Source organism: Balearica regulorum, chromosome 1, assembly GCF_011004875.1.
Source record: "Balearica regulorum gibbericeps isolate bBalReg1 chromosome 1, bBalReg1.pri, whole genome shotgun sequence".
Lineage (NCBI taxonomy): Eukaryota > Metazoa > Chordata > Aves > Gruiformes > Gruidae > Balearica > Balearica regulorum.
Genome location: NC_046184.1, coordinates 217,502,599 through 217,519,062, shown reverse-complemented (window position 1 = coordinate 217,519,062; position 16,464 = coordinate 217,502,599). Strand labels below are relative to the sequence as shown.

The window sequence follows — 16,464 nt, the reverse complement described above, 5'->3', positions numbered from 1 at the left end:
AAACAACAGGACAAAATAGGGAAACTTTAATATTAAATTACCTATGATGATTAGAATTAGATAGTCATGGTAATACCAACCACACCATCTTGGACGTGCCTGGGGAAACCTGGGGGGAAGTGAGAGAAGGCGAGTCCAGTTTGACAAAGAGAAACAACGACATAATATCGATGTCTGTCCTTTTACAACACATACTAACAGGGAGCGATTTACCCATAGGATGCTGTTTTGAAAGAAGGAAGTACCCGTATTATATAATATGGGGATTTTGAAGGCTTTATAAATTTATTTGGTCATCAAGAAACTCAGCCTGTCTACTGACATCCAGTTTGGACAAGACAGCTCCTATAAACACAGCGCATCCCAGCCAGGCTTGCTAACACCAGGCTGTGTAGAAGGCAAGCGATACACAGCTGGAAAAAACAATGACTCCAGCCACGTAACAGCACAGCTCAGGCTGCACAAGTGCTTCTCAAACGGTTTTGCTTCAAGCAGGGTCCTAAGGAAGGGTTAAAGGCAAATGGAATCTGAAAGGCAAGGGTAAAGCACCCCTGACATTTAAAACAGAGGTCAGCCAGCTTCAGCTCCCGCACTGCCTGCCACAAGGCAGCCTCTGGAGCACGGGGAAACGTGCTCTGCACAGAGGGAGGTTCTTCGGGAGGATTTGAAAATTGCTGCGAGAAGCACAATGATATGAGCTGCATGATATTTTATTCGGGAAAAAATATTCAATAAAACTTGTTCAAAATCGGAAACTATTGCCACTGCTTGACAACAGATCTTGAACACTAACAGGACAAGATGTGAATTTAAAATCAATTTTAATTTCTTTATGCCTTAAAATAAAAAGGCAAGCCATTATTGTTCAGGCTCTCAGATGGCTCTGCAACCAAAGCGAGCCATTACTCACAACACAGCTAGAAAAAAGGCCTAAAAATAAAACAAAAACAATGAGGCACAACAAGTATTAAATCCCAGAAGTGAAAGCTTCTCTTTTAGCTGTTCATAGGCAATCAACCAGAAAACAAACGACTAATCCAAAAAGAGTCTGAGGCAGGAGTACAGGAGAACTCATTTCACACTATCAAAATTCAACACATAGTTTTGCTTTCAAATAAGGTTATTAAATTACACAGCATCTTTAATAGCTTTTTAGGATAAGCTGCATTGCTTGCCTGCAAGAGTAGAATAGCGTGTAGTACGTTACACAGTTTGTGGTCTGGAGTTTTGCAAAACTGAGGCAAGACTTTCCTGAAGAAATAGCACAAACATTTATTTTACAAATAGATTAACATGCATTTTTGATTGAAGCTACCTTATTTATTTCCTAGGGAATAAAAATGAGTCAGCCAAAATAGCATCCAAATAACATTTTAATTTGCTCAGGTCGCATTCAGTTAGCTAAAATTTCCTGCAATCAGAAAAGAAAAAAGGAGGGAAAAAAAGTTACAAGCTAAAGAAGAAAATCTCAAAGCTTTCCACAGATGACCTGAAACTCTTGGGGCTACAGAAAGAAGGAATTTTACAAGACTTAGTGTAAATTCAGATGTGGTGATGATCCATCCCATGCTCTGGGTTACACATTCAATAGCACTAGAAGTCTGATCTCAAGGCAGCTGTTACCACAACCGTCCGTGACACGTTCCTTATTGATTTTCATTGTTTCCTGCTTTTCAGTTTTTCTCCGAGTTGGAGTTTCAAAGCCTATGGATCAGTTCAGCTTCTTGCAACATACTGCTTGGGTACGAACACCATTTACCATACTAAACTGAGATTTTCAAAAGGCACTGCAGTCAGGTGGGGCTTAAAGATAAGGATAGCTTCCACTGTTGACATTTAACCTTATTGCAAATTCTCAAAAAACAGGGTTTTTTGGTGTTTTGCTTTGCAGATATGAAATACAGTAATATGTCTTTAAGTAATAAATCTGTATTGAAAGTTTCACAGTAGCTCTTATGAAGGTTCATTTTTCAAAGTGGAATACTTGTAACATTAAAACACACAACAGGCTTTAACATTAGAGACTGGGGTTATGAAGACAAAGTCTATGCCTTTACACAAAGCATATTTTCTGAAGCAATAAATTTCACTGCATGGTCACTCTCTCCCTCAACACTTTCTGCCACGTGAAGCAAGATGCACTAGGAGGGTATATCAGATTAGTCAAGCTATGCAGCATCCCATTATATTTCTAAGTTCCAAGGAAATATCATTGATCCCACCTATGGATGCAATTACCTGATGTTGAGGTGAGAGGCTTACTAGCAGCTTTAAGTAGTTCATTGATGTATTCAAAAATAACTATAAAAGACCACTGCTTAGAAAAGAATTTCTCAAGCTTCTGAAGCCAAGCAAGGCAGCAGCATGGTGTTAGCACCAAACTCAATTAGCTTGGAAACACAAAGTCAGACAACTGAAGTGCCTGCTCTTAACAGTTGCCTGGATTAGTATGTCAGTAAGCTCTGTTAATCACAACGCTGAAGTCTAGCGTAAGCGACAAGTTCCTTAGAGATTATCAACTACAGTGTTTGGACATTATTTTTAATATCCTTAAAAAAAACAAAACCAAACACACCCACAACACAAAACTGTCTAAAGCTTCCTGTCTTCATCAGAAATAAACTGTTTCATACATAGTCATTCCTTAATAAAGGCAATGCTCCAAGAAATCCTTGCATGCCCAATGGCTCTAACAAAGGAATTCAAATTTTTCTCATGGATTTAGCAACTTGAAGAGCCCACAGAATTTAGTGCTTCTTCTAAAGTCAAGCAGTACGTGGATGTCAGTGATATGAAAACGGCATTTCTTTCAGTAGCCACCAAGCACGCCAAATCTCTGCACTGCTGGCCAACGTGACTTGTGGAAGAACAGCTGAAGCACTCACAGACACCAGAGCAGCCCGGGGGATGCAGGTCAGGGTAGGGACCCCAGCCGCTGTGCCAGCAAGTGCGGCATCGCTGCTGGAGGCACACAGGGTGGGAGACGAGGGCAAAGGTGCTGTGGTGAGCTCAATGCCTGCGGCCTTACCCCACCAACGTGACTTGTGGTCTTTCCTAGGGGCCCCCAGCCACTCCAGAAGCGCTGGTGACTCATCTGGTAGGGATACCCCAAGGGGTTCAGGTGCTGACTGCCAGGTACTGCCTTCTCCTTCATTGCCCTGCGAAGCAGGGAATACCCCAGTAACTAGGCTGCAGTTGCTATCCCACACTAGAAAATGGTTGGGAAAGGGCAGAAAAGAAGAGGCTGAGTCCATTTCCGTACCACAGCTTTGGCAGGGTCTGCCCACTGCAATAGGTGTGCGTGTGCACAGACCTGAGCTCAGCACTGAGCAGCACTCAGGCTCTCCAAAGAAGGGAGAGACAGACCCTTCAAAGCCTCTGAGCTGCTACTGGCTTTCAGAGGATTATTTACTGGTGGAAAAAGCATCTGGCAGGGAGCAGGGCAGCATTGGGGATGGAGGCGAGACCCACATCCCACAGCAATGGGGGAACTTCTGTAGCCAGCAAAACAGCTTTCCATGCATCTGACAAGTGGCCACCACGTCATAAGGCCCCACCCCTTGCAGCCGCACACAGACACGCACACACATATATATATAGGTCAGGAGGCAGGACGAGGCAGCAATCAAGAGGCAACAGATGCTGCTCCTCTTGCTCCGGGTGGGGAAGGGGTCCTGGCCGCTGCCAGCAGCGTGCAAGGAGGCGGCAGATAAGGTGACAGTGGTTAGGAGGGCCCTGGAAGGAAAAGCTTGTGCTACCTGAACATAGGCTGTTGGGGCCAGAAAAGGGACAGGGGAGGAAAGAGCTGCCTCTGGCTGGTGACTGGGCTGGAGTCGCGTTTCTGACTGTGGCGCTCACCTTGATCCAGAAGGGAAAGGATAAATAAGAAAAACAGCACCAGTTCCCTCAGTCTCACCTCACGGGTGAGTGCTGCAGCCCCCCACCTTCTTGGAGCCCCTCTGCTGAACTTGCACCAGTTTGTCAATACCTTTCTTGTACTGGGAGTCCCAAAACCAGACACGGTATCTGGATGTGGGCTAACAAGTGCCAAATAAAGGGAGATAATTCTTTCCCCACAATGGCCCGGGATGCTGTCAACATCCTCAGCTGTCAGGGAAGGCCGCTGGCTACTGCTCAGCACAGAGACTTCCAGAGCCTTTTCAGCAGAGCCAAGCCCCAGCTTGCGTTGCCACAGCGGGTTCCTTCTCAAGTGCAGCCTGTCCTCATTGAATTTAACTTCAGGTCCCTGCTGGTCCATTCCCCCAGCCTACTTCCCCACGAATAGCAGCTCTGTCCTCAACTGTCTGCTTCCCGATCTGGCAGCACCTACAAACATGATGTGAGTGTCCTCAGAGCTGTTAATCTACCATTTTAAGATGTAAATTTGTGGAGCATTCTTAATTTTTAAATAGCTTTGAGACTTGCCACTTGATACGTGGGAAGTAAAGAGCAAGCAGAGGTCAGGCAATGTTTTCCTATCCCATTTCAAGGAGACTCTACCAAGTACATTCGGGGAGTCCTCTCATTCTCACAGAGAGCGGGGTTTTGCATTATTAACAAGTTGAGAGGAGAAATAATAAGACTATCAGAACCTCCCCTTCAATACTTCAGATTCAGTGTCACAAAGAAATAGAAACAATAAATACTTGGGACAGACAGGCTGCTGTATCGGTAAGAGTCTGAATATAGTTCTGCACTTAATGAGCACTAGAAAAAAATAAGCACTGCATTTTTTTTTCCTATAAAATTATTACATTAATATATACATGCCACGTCTAGAAAGCCAGTACTACTTCCTCATAAAAATTATTTTTTGCAAGTTATCTGTGTTGTTTCTGACTTCAGTTCTCAGTCAGGAACTTTATATAACCTATATTAGCAGTGCTGTGGAGTGAAATTTTAAAGTGGTTTTAATGGCTTTTAAGAAGAAGGAAGGAGTTGAGCCTGCTGGGGATGCAAGACGCGCTTGAAACAACTATTTATAAAAGTTTACTGCCAGAATCTGGTGTAGGGGGGCCATATCCTGCAGCAGCCCAAGGTAGCAGTTCAGACTGCAACATCACCACATTAAATAAACAAAAAAATTATATATTATCTGAATTCAGTGTTATGCTTCTTCATCTTCACTTTTCCACTTACTACACAGTTACCTACTGAGACATAATTACGCTTCTTTTGTAGCTCATCAGGATACATAATCCGAAACAACTGGAGAACTGAAGTACAAGAGCATTAGCTGAGTGTTTCTTACTGGTTCATTCACTCCCCATCATGTTAATAATGTGTATTTACTGCTAGAGTTAGGTTTCAAAGCTAATATCCTGTCAAAATAAGTGGCACTTTACAACTTTCAAAACAATCAGTTTTTGTTTTGCAGACACTCTTTGCATACGTAGCCTGGAAGAAGGAAAAAAGGTCTCAAATTTGCTTAGAAATCAGCAAATTTGACAGCCACAAATTAAGTGTATCAAGATTTGCCCACCAGCCTTTGGTTTTTCATCAGCAATTGTTTTAAGCTTTTTTTCAAATAAAATCAGGGTCAGTCCCTAAGATCCAAACATATCAAAGCATCTATCTGTAGGAACTCCTAACGAAGAGAAATGGAGCATTGGCAGTGGCATGGCTAATCAACTTATATACAAAACTAAAGACCAACAGTGGCACTTGCCTCAAGTTTTCATTTACAAATTCTCTTAGAAATTCTAGGTTCTCATTTCTTCTTGCTAAGCAAGAAGTATTTATTTTCTACTCATCAACCACACCAACGTTTTTATGCAAAAAACAGTTGGGGAACTGCAGGCAAGCAGTTACTGGGCTAGTTACTGCAGAAGGAGAAGGAAAGGTAATGGTAGAGCAAATCACAGCCTCCACATACGGCTGTAGGCACTGGATCATAAAATCACAAAAGGGTTTGGGTTGGAAGGGACCTCAAAGCCCATCTAGTTCCAACCCCCTGCCATGGGCAGGGGCACCCTCCACTAGCCCAGCTTGCCCAAAGCCCCATCCAACCTGGCCTTCAACACTGCCAGGGAGCCAGGGGCAGCCACAGCTTCTCGGGGCACCCTGTGCCAGGGCCTCAGCACCCTCACAGGGAAGGATTTCTGCCTCCCATCCCATCTCCATCTCCCCTCCTGCAGCTTCAGGCCATTCCCCTTGGCCTGTCACTCCCTGCCCTTGGCACCAGCCCCTCTCCAGCTTTCCTGGAGCCCCTGCAGGGACTGGAAGGGGCTCGAAGGTCTCCCCGCAGCCTTCTCTTCTCCAGGCTGAACCAGCCCAACTCTCTCAGCCTGTCTCCAGAGCAGAGGTGCTCCAGCCCTCCCATCATCTCCGTGGCCTCCTCTGGACTCGCTCCAGCAGCTCCATGTCCTTCTTGTGCTGGGGACCCCCGAGCTGGACGCAGCACTGCAGGGGGGTCTCACCAGAGCGGAGCAGAGGGGCAGAATCCCCTCCCTCGACCTGCTGGTCACGCTGCTGGACACGCAGCCCAGGACACGGGTGGCTTTCTGGGCTGCCAGTTCACATTGCTGGGTCATGTGGAGCTTCTCGTCCCCCAACACCCTCAAGTCCTTCTCCTCAGGGCTGCTCTCCAGCCATTCTCTGCCCAGCCTGTACTTGAGAAGTAGAAGGTTCCCTACATAACATCCCTTGACTCTGCCAAGGATACATTTACACTGTGAGTTCATCTTGTTCTGTTTTGTTCTTAAATCCTGGTGCCTCAGAGAGCCACACCACCTATGTAACGGTCAACTACTTCTAGTAGTGGAAGAAGCCAGGCTGAAAGAACATTTTAGGTACAGTATACATCCGTTCTGCCTGTCTGAAGTGAACCATGGAATAGTTTTGCTCCATGCACCAAGAACAGTCTTTCAATACTGTCCCCAAAGGCCCTACACCTTCCCCATACATCATACAACCCACGTACACAGGACCCAAATCTTCATGCTACCAAAACTAGCACCCCACCAGCACTTTGAACTAACAAAAGCAATGAGTTTCTGAGGCAGGGAGGCTGCACATACAGCACAAGATAGGCTCAGCCAAGCGCTATGTAACATTAATGGTGCCCATCCACCCTGGAGGCTACGAGGCCACAAACAGCGTGACTACAGCCACACTGTACTGCAGAAACTACAGGCAGACTGGACCACTGATGAGCTAGTTCCCTCCAAGAAGGACAGTCACATCGTGCTGTCGTTTCAGGAATGCTAAAACCTGGAAGCCTGTATCTGCAAGGAAGTATGGTAAAAAGCTCCAAACTAGCAATTCTCCAATTAGCATTTCAGAAAAACAGACAACACAAGACCAAACGCTAATGGCAAGAGGAACGGCAAACAGAAACGCAGCTCCAAGTCCTTTAATCCCGTAGCTTGGCGTACAAAACAGGAGGAAGTCACAGGCAAAGCAGGCCACAGCACCACGTTGTTCAACAAGCTGAAATAGTTCTTAGCACACACATTTCACTTGGTTCTCTGCTCTTCCTGAGGGTCATGGTAAGACCACGTCCAGTAAGCAAAAGACCATCTTTCTGTTGGCATTCATTTCACTACTTCTCTTTTTGTGGAAAGTTTTGTACAGTTTATATAAACAAGTTCAAGTAGACTTTTGCTTCACAGAACAGGACCTTGAGAGATCATCTTTTCCAACCCTCCTGCTCGAGCAGGGACACAGAGTTAGCTGCCCAGGACCCTGTCTAGGCACCTACTGAATATAGGACTCCAAGGATGGAGACTCCACCACTTCCCTGGACAACCTGTGTCAGTGCTCAGTCACCCTCATGGTAAAAAAAGTGCTTCCTGGTGTTCAGAGGGAACCTCCTGTGTTTGATTTCTTCCAGTCCTGTCAGTTAAAGAAGATGTAATGCTTTTGCAGTGAACCAAGGAGACTGAAGCCAATTTATGTATTTTGTTCCAGTGTCTAACTGAAGTGTGTAGCACAGGACAGTCCCTGGCAAAATCCCTGGTTCTTGTCAGGGAGCAAAAGATGCGAGTCCTGCTGTTCACACAGATGTCCTCAGAGCCATCAGCAACTCGTGGATGCAGGGTTTGGCCCTGGACACGTATTTAATCTTAAGCGAGTGAAATATGACCTTCAGTCAACTTGACAAGCATTTTTCTTCCAGAATTTAGCCTTCAAACCCACAAATCTCAGTAGCGTAAGTCTTTAAAACTGGACAGTAGATAGGGCCTGCTGCTTTTAATTCTATTTTAACCTTTGCTGAGCTGCTGTTCTTTAAATTGCTACTACAGCTACTTAGTTTACCTCCCCAGCACTATCAGTTGTTATGATTATTTTATTAATATTTGTTTCTTCTTGCTTGAATGGTCCATGTCACTGTGATGCACCAGCCCCGGTGATGTCACAGCCACGTCACAGCAGACAGAACATTGGTGGTGGTCCATGTCACAGGGGAGTTGGTGGCACAGCCAGCCCCAGATGGGCACACCAAGGGCTGTGCCAGGCAGGGGAGGGCAGGGTGGCTGTTCCTCCTTTGTCACTTCTCCTGTGCGTCACAGTGAGACACCCAGAGGGGGACAGGGCCAGACCACAGCACGCTCCTGTCCTCTCCCTTCAGAGATAAGTACCCTGCCTGCATCCCATCACAGTCATGCAGGGAGCTGGGCAGAGGGAGCTCCCCATCCTTTTATGCTGGGTAGCCACAGTCCCAGCCCCCCACGAGCACCTGGCACCATCACTAGCCATCCAGTGGCCAGAACACTGGTGGTGGCTCATGTCACCAGGGACCGGGTGGCACGGTTGGCCCAGGAAGGATGTCTCCTGGCCATCAGTGAGACATGGGATGGACAGCCTTGGCAAGAGGCTGGGAGAGCCCCAGGCAGAGGCTGTCCAAGGGGATGGAAGATGATGGCTTTGGTTGATGATTCTCCCATCTTTGACAGCTGCAGCCCCAGATTCATAATCAGACCACAGCCTCCTCTACTTGACCTAAGGATAAGGAAACACACACCACCCCAGTCTGTACTGCATCACCAGCCTACAGGCAGCTGGAAGCTCCCCACAACTGAGGACAAAGGTATCTCTGCACCACCCACTATAACCAAACCCCACCCACCCACCATATCCGACCCCTGTCATGGTCCTACAAGCAGCTGGAAGCACCCCACAGCTGTAGACAAAGCAATCTCCACACCCCATTATGGTCTTACAGGCAGCTGGAAGCTCAACATAGTCATGGACGAAGGCAGCACTGTACCACCAGCCACCGCTGTACCCTACCATCCACCACGTCCACACCTCATCACGGACCTACAGGCAGCTGGAAGCTCCCCACAGCCACGGGCAAAAGGATCTCCATATCACCCACCACCTCTGTATTACTCCATCACTGTACTACAGATAGCTAGAAGTTTTCCACAACCATGGAGAAAGTAACCTCCCCACCACCCTCCATCTCTGTACCCCTCCATAGCCTTACCAGCAGCTAGGGAATCCCCACAGCCACGATCAGAGTAACCTCCCCAACGCTCACTTTAAGTACAGAAAGTTCCTCAAAATAAAGTTTCTGATTCATGAACCCATTGGCTTGTTCTTCCAGCTCATGCTGTCTTTTGTCGTAGCCTTTTGGGGTTGTTCCTTGCTGTCCTTGTATTTATGCATCTTTAAATATGTGTGTGTATGTATGTGATATCACAGAATCCCAGATTGGTCTGGGTTGGAAGGGACCTCCCAGCCCATCCAGTCCCACTCCCCTGCCATGGGCAGGGACACCCTCCACTAGCCCAGCTTGCCCAAAGCCCCATCCAACCTGGCCTTCAACACTGCCAGGGAGCCAGGGGCAGCCACAGCTTCTCAGGGCAACCTGAGCCAGGGCCTCACTACCCTTATTGTGAAAAATTTCATCCTTACATCCAATCTAAGTCTACCCTCTTTTAGTTTCAATCCATTGCCCCTTTGTATCTTTTGTTCCACGTAGCAGCATTTCCTGTATTTGTATGGATAAGTTAGAGGATCAGAAAATAAATTAATGTGGTTTTTTATTAGTAAGCCAGGCTCATGCTCAGGAATTTATCAAACTGATCCTTGCTGCTTATTGACTGCACTGGCTTGGATCTCCTGCTCTAAGGAAGGACTGCTTAGATAGTAGAGGAATTTCCACAGATTTCAGAAATCTTTAAGTCAAAACAGTTTGGTCTTACTCTTAAATGCTGGATCCAACTGTTTTTGTTGTGCAAGCTTTAAATCTCTCATCTACGTGCATTTACTTCCTAGATATGTCAGTCATCTGGTACTACAAATATCATATTGATATGGATTAAGACAGTAGCAATAGTATTTATTTTTCCAATAAACTCTCTTTTTCTTTTTTAGAACATATGAGCAACCCTGGTTTACTTCTCTTTGAGCAGATGATGTTTTTCTAGGGAAGTATTTTAATCTTCCTTAGACAGATACCGTAGAAGAAGTGAATCTTCTACAGCAGGCCTGTCCTTTGCATTTATGTATGTCATCTCTCCTGACTTTGGTGAGATAATTCTGACTACTTTTCACTTCTACTGGCACTATGGATTCAATATAGTACAGGCAAAACCCCAAGGTTCTATTGTAGGCCACTGAAATTAATTTCTGGATACTATTACAAAACTATTCCATATTTATATATGCACACATATATAAATATACATACATAAAGTGTACCTATGAATAAGTCTGAGAGCTGCACAGAAGAACCTGGGTGGGTGGAAGGCACCAAGGCTGGGTGCTGCGGGGCTGCCCGGGAGCCAGCTGCGCAGGCCAACAGACAAGCCACCTCTTTTATATCAGCCCAATACAAAAGAAGAAACAAAAAACCTTACATAACTGCTTTTTTACAGTCATTTCCACATGTCTATTTAAATAAACTGGATTGAAACTTATTGTAGTAATGCTTTATAGCTCACTGTTGTTGAAGGAGGTACCTTCCCAGACTGTTCCCACTGGCGTGCTGGCCCCTTCCTTGTGTCAGGAAAAACATTTGGAAAAACATTTATGCAGCTGCAGCAAGTCAGATCAATAACAAATCCACTCTGCCCCACCACCCTGGATCCATTCCCTGAACGACTGCATCAATATTGTGCCAGCCCAAGCAGGCAGCGAGGGGGAAGTACAGCAATGAGGAAGGGTGAGATTACCTTCTTTCTGCAATTTTCTCATTATGATCCGATACAGAATAAAAACTATTAATTTCTAGAACATTTTAAAATCATTAAGCCACCCAAATATGCGAAGACCACAAGAGATCCTACATCATACAGAATACTTACATATATGAACTCAGATGTACCTAACACAGGTGAGTTCCAAATTATACAAAGCAAGTTTTAATGCTCAAGTCTTATTTCTGATAGCTGAGAGTGTGTAAACACAGAACAGCAATTCCCTTTCCCACCTCCATGATGACACTGCAGACAACAACATAGTGTATTCATCAATACAGACAGTAATGCCCTGAAGCATAAGCTTCAAAACTATCCTGATGGACTTCACAGACTTTAGTGTCTCAGAACAGGCACTGAAGCACAGTACTTGTGTTATTTCAGAGCTTCCCCCTTTTCACAGTTGTTTATGCGCTCTCACTAGTGTTGGTTGTACCAAGATAGTTTTCCACCCCAGTCTACCCAGATTATTTCAATAATTCACAATTTTGTCTTTCATGTTATAATGTTAGAGCTTGCAACGCATATATGTAATTTTGAAGAATTTCTTTTCTCACATGTGGCCAATTCCTAGACTTTATTGTCCCATTTTTATTCTTAAAAAATCACTTAAAAAGTCTTCATAAGAAAAAATTTTGCAAGTTCAATGACAGGAGCAGGTTATTGGTCTCTAACTACCAAGTCCACTTCCTCTTGAAACGCATCTTAAAAAAAATCACAGAAATTAAAAGAATGCTGGGGGGCACTCAAAAAAAGCCCTAAACCCAATCAAGTCACCTTGTTAGCAAGTAGGAAGCTATGCATGCTACATCTGTGCGCTGACAATGAGCCATGAATTAGTAAAATAAAATGAGAGTACAGTGGAAGGGGCCTGCACGAACAGCTCCTGGAGAACTAACTCAAGTTTTCCTACCATGTGATGTTCTAACTGTGCCTTTGTAGTAACCACAAAACATCCCCTTCTCCCAGGTACACTCCACTTCAACAACCACAGCTCGGGAACAGTTTGTGTACAAACACTCCTGGGTATCTTTATGGAAGATGAGCAAAGCTGCACTACACTGAGCATGCCCGGGGAACAGGAGTCTTGTCAGTGATCCTACAGGGCTAATTAATATGCCAGCAGCCAACAGTTTGAGCTTAGGCTTCATTTTTATGGTGTGAGGACTTACTGAGGGAAAGCAAGAGGGCACCTGTTATCTACCCTGACTTGTAGGCAAAGCTGTGAATCTTTCTTTGGGACTATGTTTTTTGATTAAGTAGATCAGCATCTTAGTTCTACTGTTCTCTCTCCCACCAGCTGCTGAGCCAGTATCTGACCCTCAGACTTACACTGAAACCTCCTCTGCTGCTACATACAACAAATGCTCAGCTACCGTACTGAGCACACCTCATTTTCATGCCACTCTGCGCGTGCAACATTCTTTGCCACTCTAAAAAACCACGTAAGACAAGCACATAAAATCATTACTACAACCAAGGTTCAAAATTCTAACATTTGCCCTAAAGAGATGTGGTTTTCTCAGAGGCAACCACTCTGACACAGCTTTCTACAGAACCCAGGCTCCTTTAGAAGACTCAAGGCAGATGTGGAAGTACAACAGCAAAGTTGCAGAGTAGATTAAGAGGAATTAAAGGGAGAAAATATAGAACAATGACTAATTGTTCATATAGCTTACCAATGAGGACCAAACAAAAGAAAAAAGTAAATGCACAGCAATTAAGAAGACAGAAGGGGAAAGGACGGAGATTTAGCTGGCAAGCTTCCTTTAAGCCAGTTGCTAGAAGCATTAATGAAGATGCACAATTCTGGTGAGAGAGAGGAAAGCAGAAAGCTCATCGTATGGTCAGACTTCCTCCACCCACCCACACCCCAGCCCGTAATCGGTTACAGTTTAGAAGAGGTTAGCACATATACCCAAATCAAAAAGCATGAAGAGCACAGCTCTAAGAATTAATTACAGCAAGTAATTTTCAATTAAGTTAGAGGACAAGAGCTCCCCACAGCTAAATACAGCTGTGAATGTAGCACATAGATTTTTTTTTTTCTTTGATCAGAGGCAGCACAAGTCCCTGCGGCCAAGGAAGCTGCTGGGTGGGAAAGGGGCGAGAGAGAGCCCCTTGTCAAGTCATTTCATAAGCAGCAAAGCTACAGAGACCTCATTTCCTAGGTTTGTGGTGAAACACGAGAGCTTTGGACAAATAATCCCTCCTCATGCCATACTGGCTGGTTTCTCCTCCCACAGCACTTTCGCTTCTTTTGTTTACAACCTCTACAGGTGTTTCTGAACCACCCGTGCCCCCAGCTGTGCAGTCCCTCTCCTGCAGGAGAGTCCTTCTCCAAGTAATAAGTTCAAGCAGCCTTGTAGGAAAGCCATGATTATCACCTAGGGAAGCAAGGGCAAACAAGTACAATCAAACTGACTCTTCAGTTTGAATTTTATTGGTTAATTTTGGCCTCAGAAGGAGCTACAGAAATAGTAAGGTTTCACTACTGCTGCTTTTAATCAGAATATTTTTCCCCAGTAACTGTAACATATAAAAACTGTAACATGTAAAAAGTCCAAGTTCTCCTACTTCATGCATTTTTAAGATAAAAATATATTAACCTGTTAAAAAAAAAAACCCTCTCAATTCACTAACCAGAAGTTAAATTAAAAAAATTTCCTAGAGTTCAATCTGGGTTATCAAGTGTATTATCAGGAATGCTATTTCCCTTTTCCACTCCTTCCCTCCCCAACACCTCTACTGCCAGATATTTTCACAACAGCAGCTCTGAGCACAGAATGTGCAGATAGCAAGCGTTAATTTCTGCAAAAATGAAAGAATAGAGCATGTTTCCAAGTAGCAGAAAGCTCATCTAAGGGCCATGACGTAGAATTTACTTGTAGCCCTCCTGCTTTGATCCTGACAGGATGAACATGGAGAGGAAACAGTATAAACACATTGACAATCAGTCTCATTAAAGTAAAAATAAAAAAATATGCCACAGACAGAAACCTAAACCACTGGTGCACTAGTATTTTACCCTTCTTCATCTCCAAGATATTTTTTTAAAGCACAGGCCGTGACATTTGGACAAACCAGCTGAAAATAAAAGTAACCCTTTCAATAATGAGTTAAGCAAAACAACCTCCAATATCATATTATTATTATAGTCCCAAATTTGCTTTGGGTGGTTTAATCGGAACTAACCAAGCCTGCAGTCCTCTTGATACCCCACTGGAGCTGCAAAGGAAAGGAACATGCCAGAACTTAGACCTCTGGAGTCTGCTTCTTTCCCAGGGAAGGTGTTAAATTCAGGAAGCTAAGAAAAACAAAATGATGCCATTCAACTAACTGCATTCTAAAGCATTAAACAATCCTTCCTCAAACCCAATTTCACAAGACACGTTTCTGTCTTAATGAAGAAGCAGTAGCAATAAGAAGCAGGTGCCACCAGTAAGATGACATCATACCATCCCTTCGTCAGGTACAGTCCCTGGATGGCTGCATGCCTCACCTTTCCCCTCTCATAAGTTAAGAATGTCTCAGTTACAACCTGGCAAGACTCAAACCAGCTATTTTTCGAAGGGGACCTGCCACACAGCAAGGCCACCCCCGATTTCGGGGGGAAAGGCCCCTGCTGAGGTAACGCAGAGGAGGGCCTTGGGGAAGGAGAAAGGAGCAACCACCACCCTCGGCACCGGGCAGGATGGGAAGGAGAGGGCATATAGGATAGGACAGATGACAAAACAACCCCAGGAGGGTGGAGAAGCCCCCACCGGGGGGACGGGGGTGGGGCTGGTGGTGGTGAGGTGCTCCCGCCGCTCCCCCTCGCCACACACCCACCTTGTCCCAGCTCAGCCACTGCCACACCGCCTTGTCCAGCTGCGCATCGCCGGTGCTGCGGGCGACGAGCACGTTGGAGTTGACATCCCCGGGGGCTCCGCACTCGCCCATATCGCCGTCTGCGGGGGTCGCGGATGGAAGAGGAGCGGATGACGACGGTGGCGGCTTCGCTTCTTCACTTCGCGACGCCCACGACGACACCGCGCATCGCCGGAGGGAGGGGAAGAGCGAGAGGAGGCGAGGCGGTGCCCCAGCGCACGGGGGAGGCGGGGGGCACCCGGGGCTCCCCGCGGCGGCCGCTATTTACCTCAGCTCAACGCTCGTAACAGCCGGCAACGGTCGCGGCTCGCGCGCCCGCCCCCGCCAGCCGCCCCGCCCCGCGCGCGCCCAAGCACCTCCCACCGCCGCCACTCGACAGCAACTGTAGCCCCGCCCCCGCGCCGCTGTCCCACCAATCCCGACTCTTCCACCCCACCTGAGGGGCGGGGAAAACGTCGCGGCAATGCATGACGGGAAATGTAGTCCGATTGCCGCCGCGGGCTGCAGAGGGGCGGGGCTGGTGGGCGGGGAAAAACTACAACTCCCGGCAGACCTTGCGGCGTCCCCCATTCGCCTCAGGGTGAGGGGACGCGGACAGGGCTGAGGGTGCAGTGGCTTTGCCTCCCTTCAGGCGGCCCAGCTGCGGGGGGCCCGGCTTCTACCGCCGCATACCTTCTCCCGTAGCCATGTCTCTTCCTCCTCAGAGCCCCCGGCTCCGTCTTGCCCTTGCCCCGGGCGCCCCGGGCTCCCCGGGGTGGTGGTATTGGCCCCATGAGTGGGGAGCCGCGGGTGCTGTGTCACATAGCGCTTGGCCCTCAAGAGGCCTGAGCAGGGTCAGGGTGGAGGTTTCCTCCTTTGGTGCAAAAAAAATGTACAGTATATCTCTTACTGCCTCACTAAACAGGTGCTCTCTGCCTCCTGGGTGATACCTATGAGGAAAAGCTAAAAACCTCCCCGGCTGTGCCCCTCCTTCAGCCTCTGAGGCAGACCTCAGCGCTGCTGAGCGCGTCATCTGTTCCCTCTGAAAGCATAATGGCAATGGCGCTACCCCAGGGGACAAGCCCGTTGTTAGAAGTGTTTCCAGACAGGCTTCAGCAGCAATTAAATTGCCAGGAGGAGGAAAATCATAACCCCCACCTCCCCTTCCCAGGCTGCTTCAGTTCTAATTGAACTGCCCATCCCCAAGCAGAAGGCCACAGCAGTGACTGCATCTCGCAGCGCATCCTCATCCTGCAGAGCATCCTCATCCTGCATCCTCATCCCACATCCTCACAGACGTTGCCATAGTGACAGCAGGCACTGCAGAAGGATGCGAGGCAAGGGCGGTGGGACTGCTGCCCAGGGGACGCTGGACATGAAGGGAGGTACGAAACGCAGGAGCTGTGAGTGGCACAGGCTCCTGGGGGAGGTAGAAAGAGAGACTGAAGGGAGAGGAAGGCGCAAT

General features: G+C 46.7%; 1 protein-coding gene across 3 annotated transcripts in view; it reads right to left on the bottom strand.

Moving 5' to 3' along the window:
- The window catches only part of PGM2L1 (phosphoglucomutase 2 like 1), a 46,330-nt gene extending 30,961 nt beyond the window's left edge, over positions 1-15,369 (bottom strand). Inside the window, exons 1-2 of one of the 3 annotated variants that reach the window (XM_075742659.1) lie at positions 15,290-15,369; positions 14,982-15,193 (exon numbers count right to left, since the gene is read on the bottom strand). In XM_075742659.1, the coding sequence (XP_075598774.1) occupies positions 14,982-15,092 (111 nt within the window). In that variant the 5' untranslated portion in view covers positions 15,093-15,193; positions 15,290-15,369. Of the gene's footprint in view, positions 1-14,981 lie in introns of all 3 variants that reach the window. The other 2 variants (XM_075742658.1, XM_075742660.1) reach the window with 2 other exon arrangements.
- Between the last annotated feature and the right edge of the window lie 1,095 nt (positions 15,370-16,464).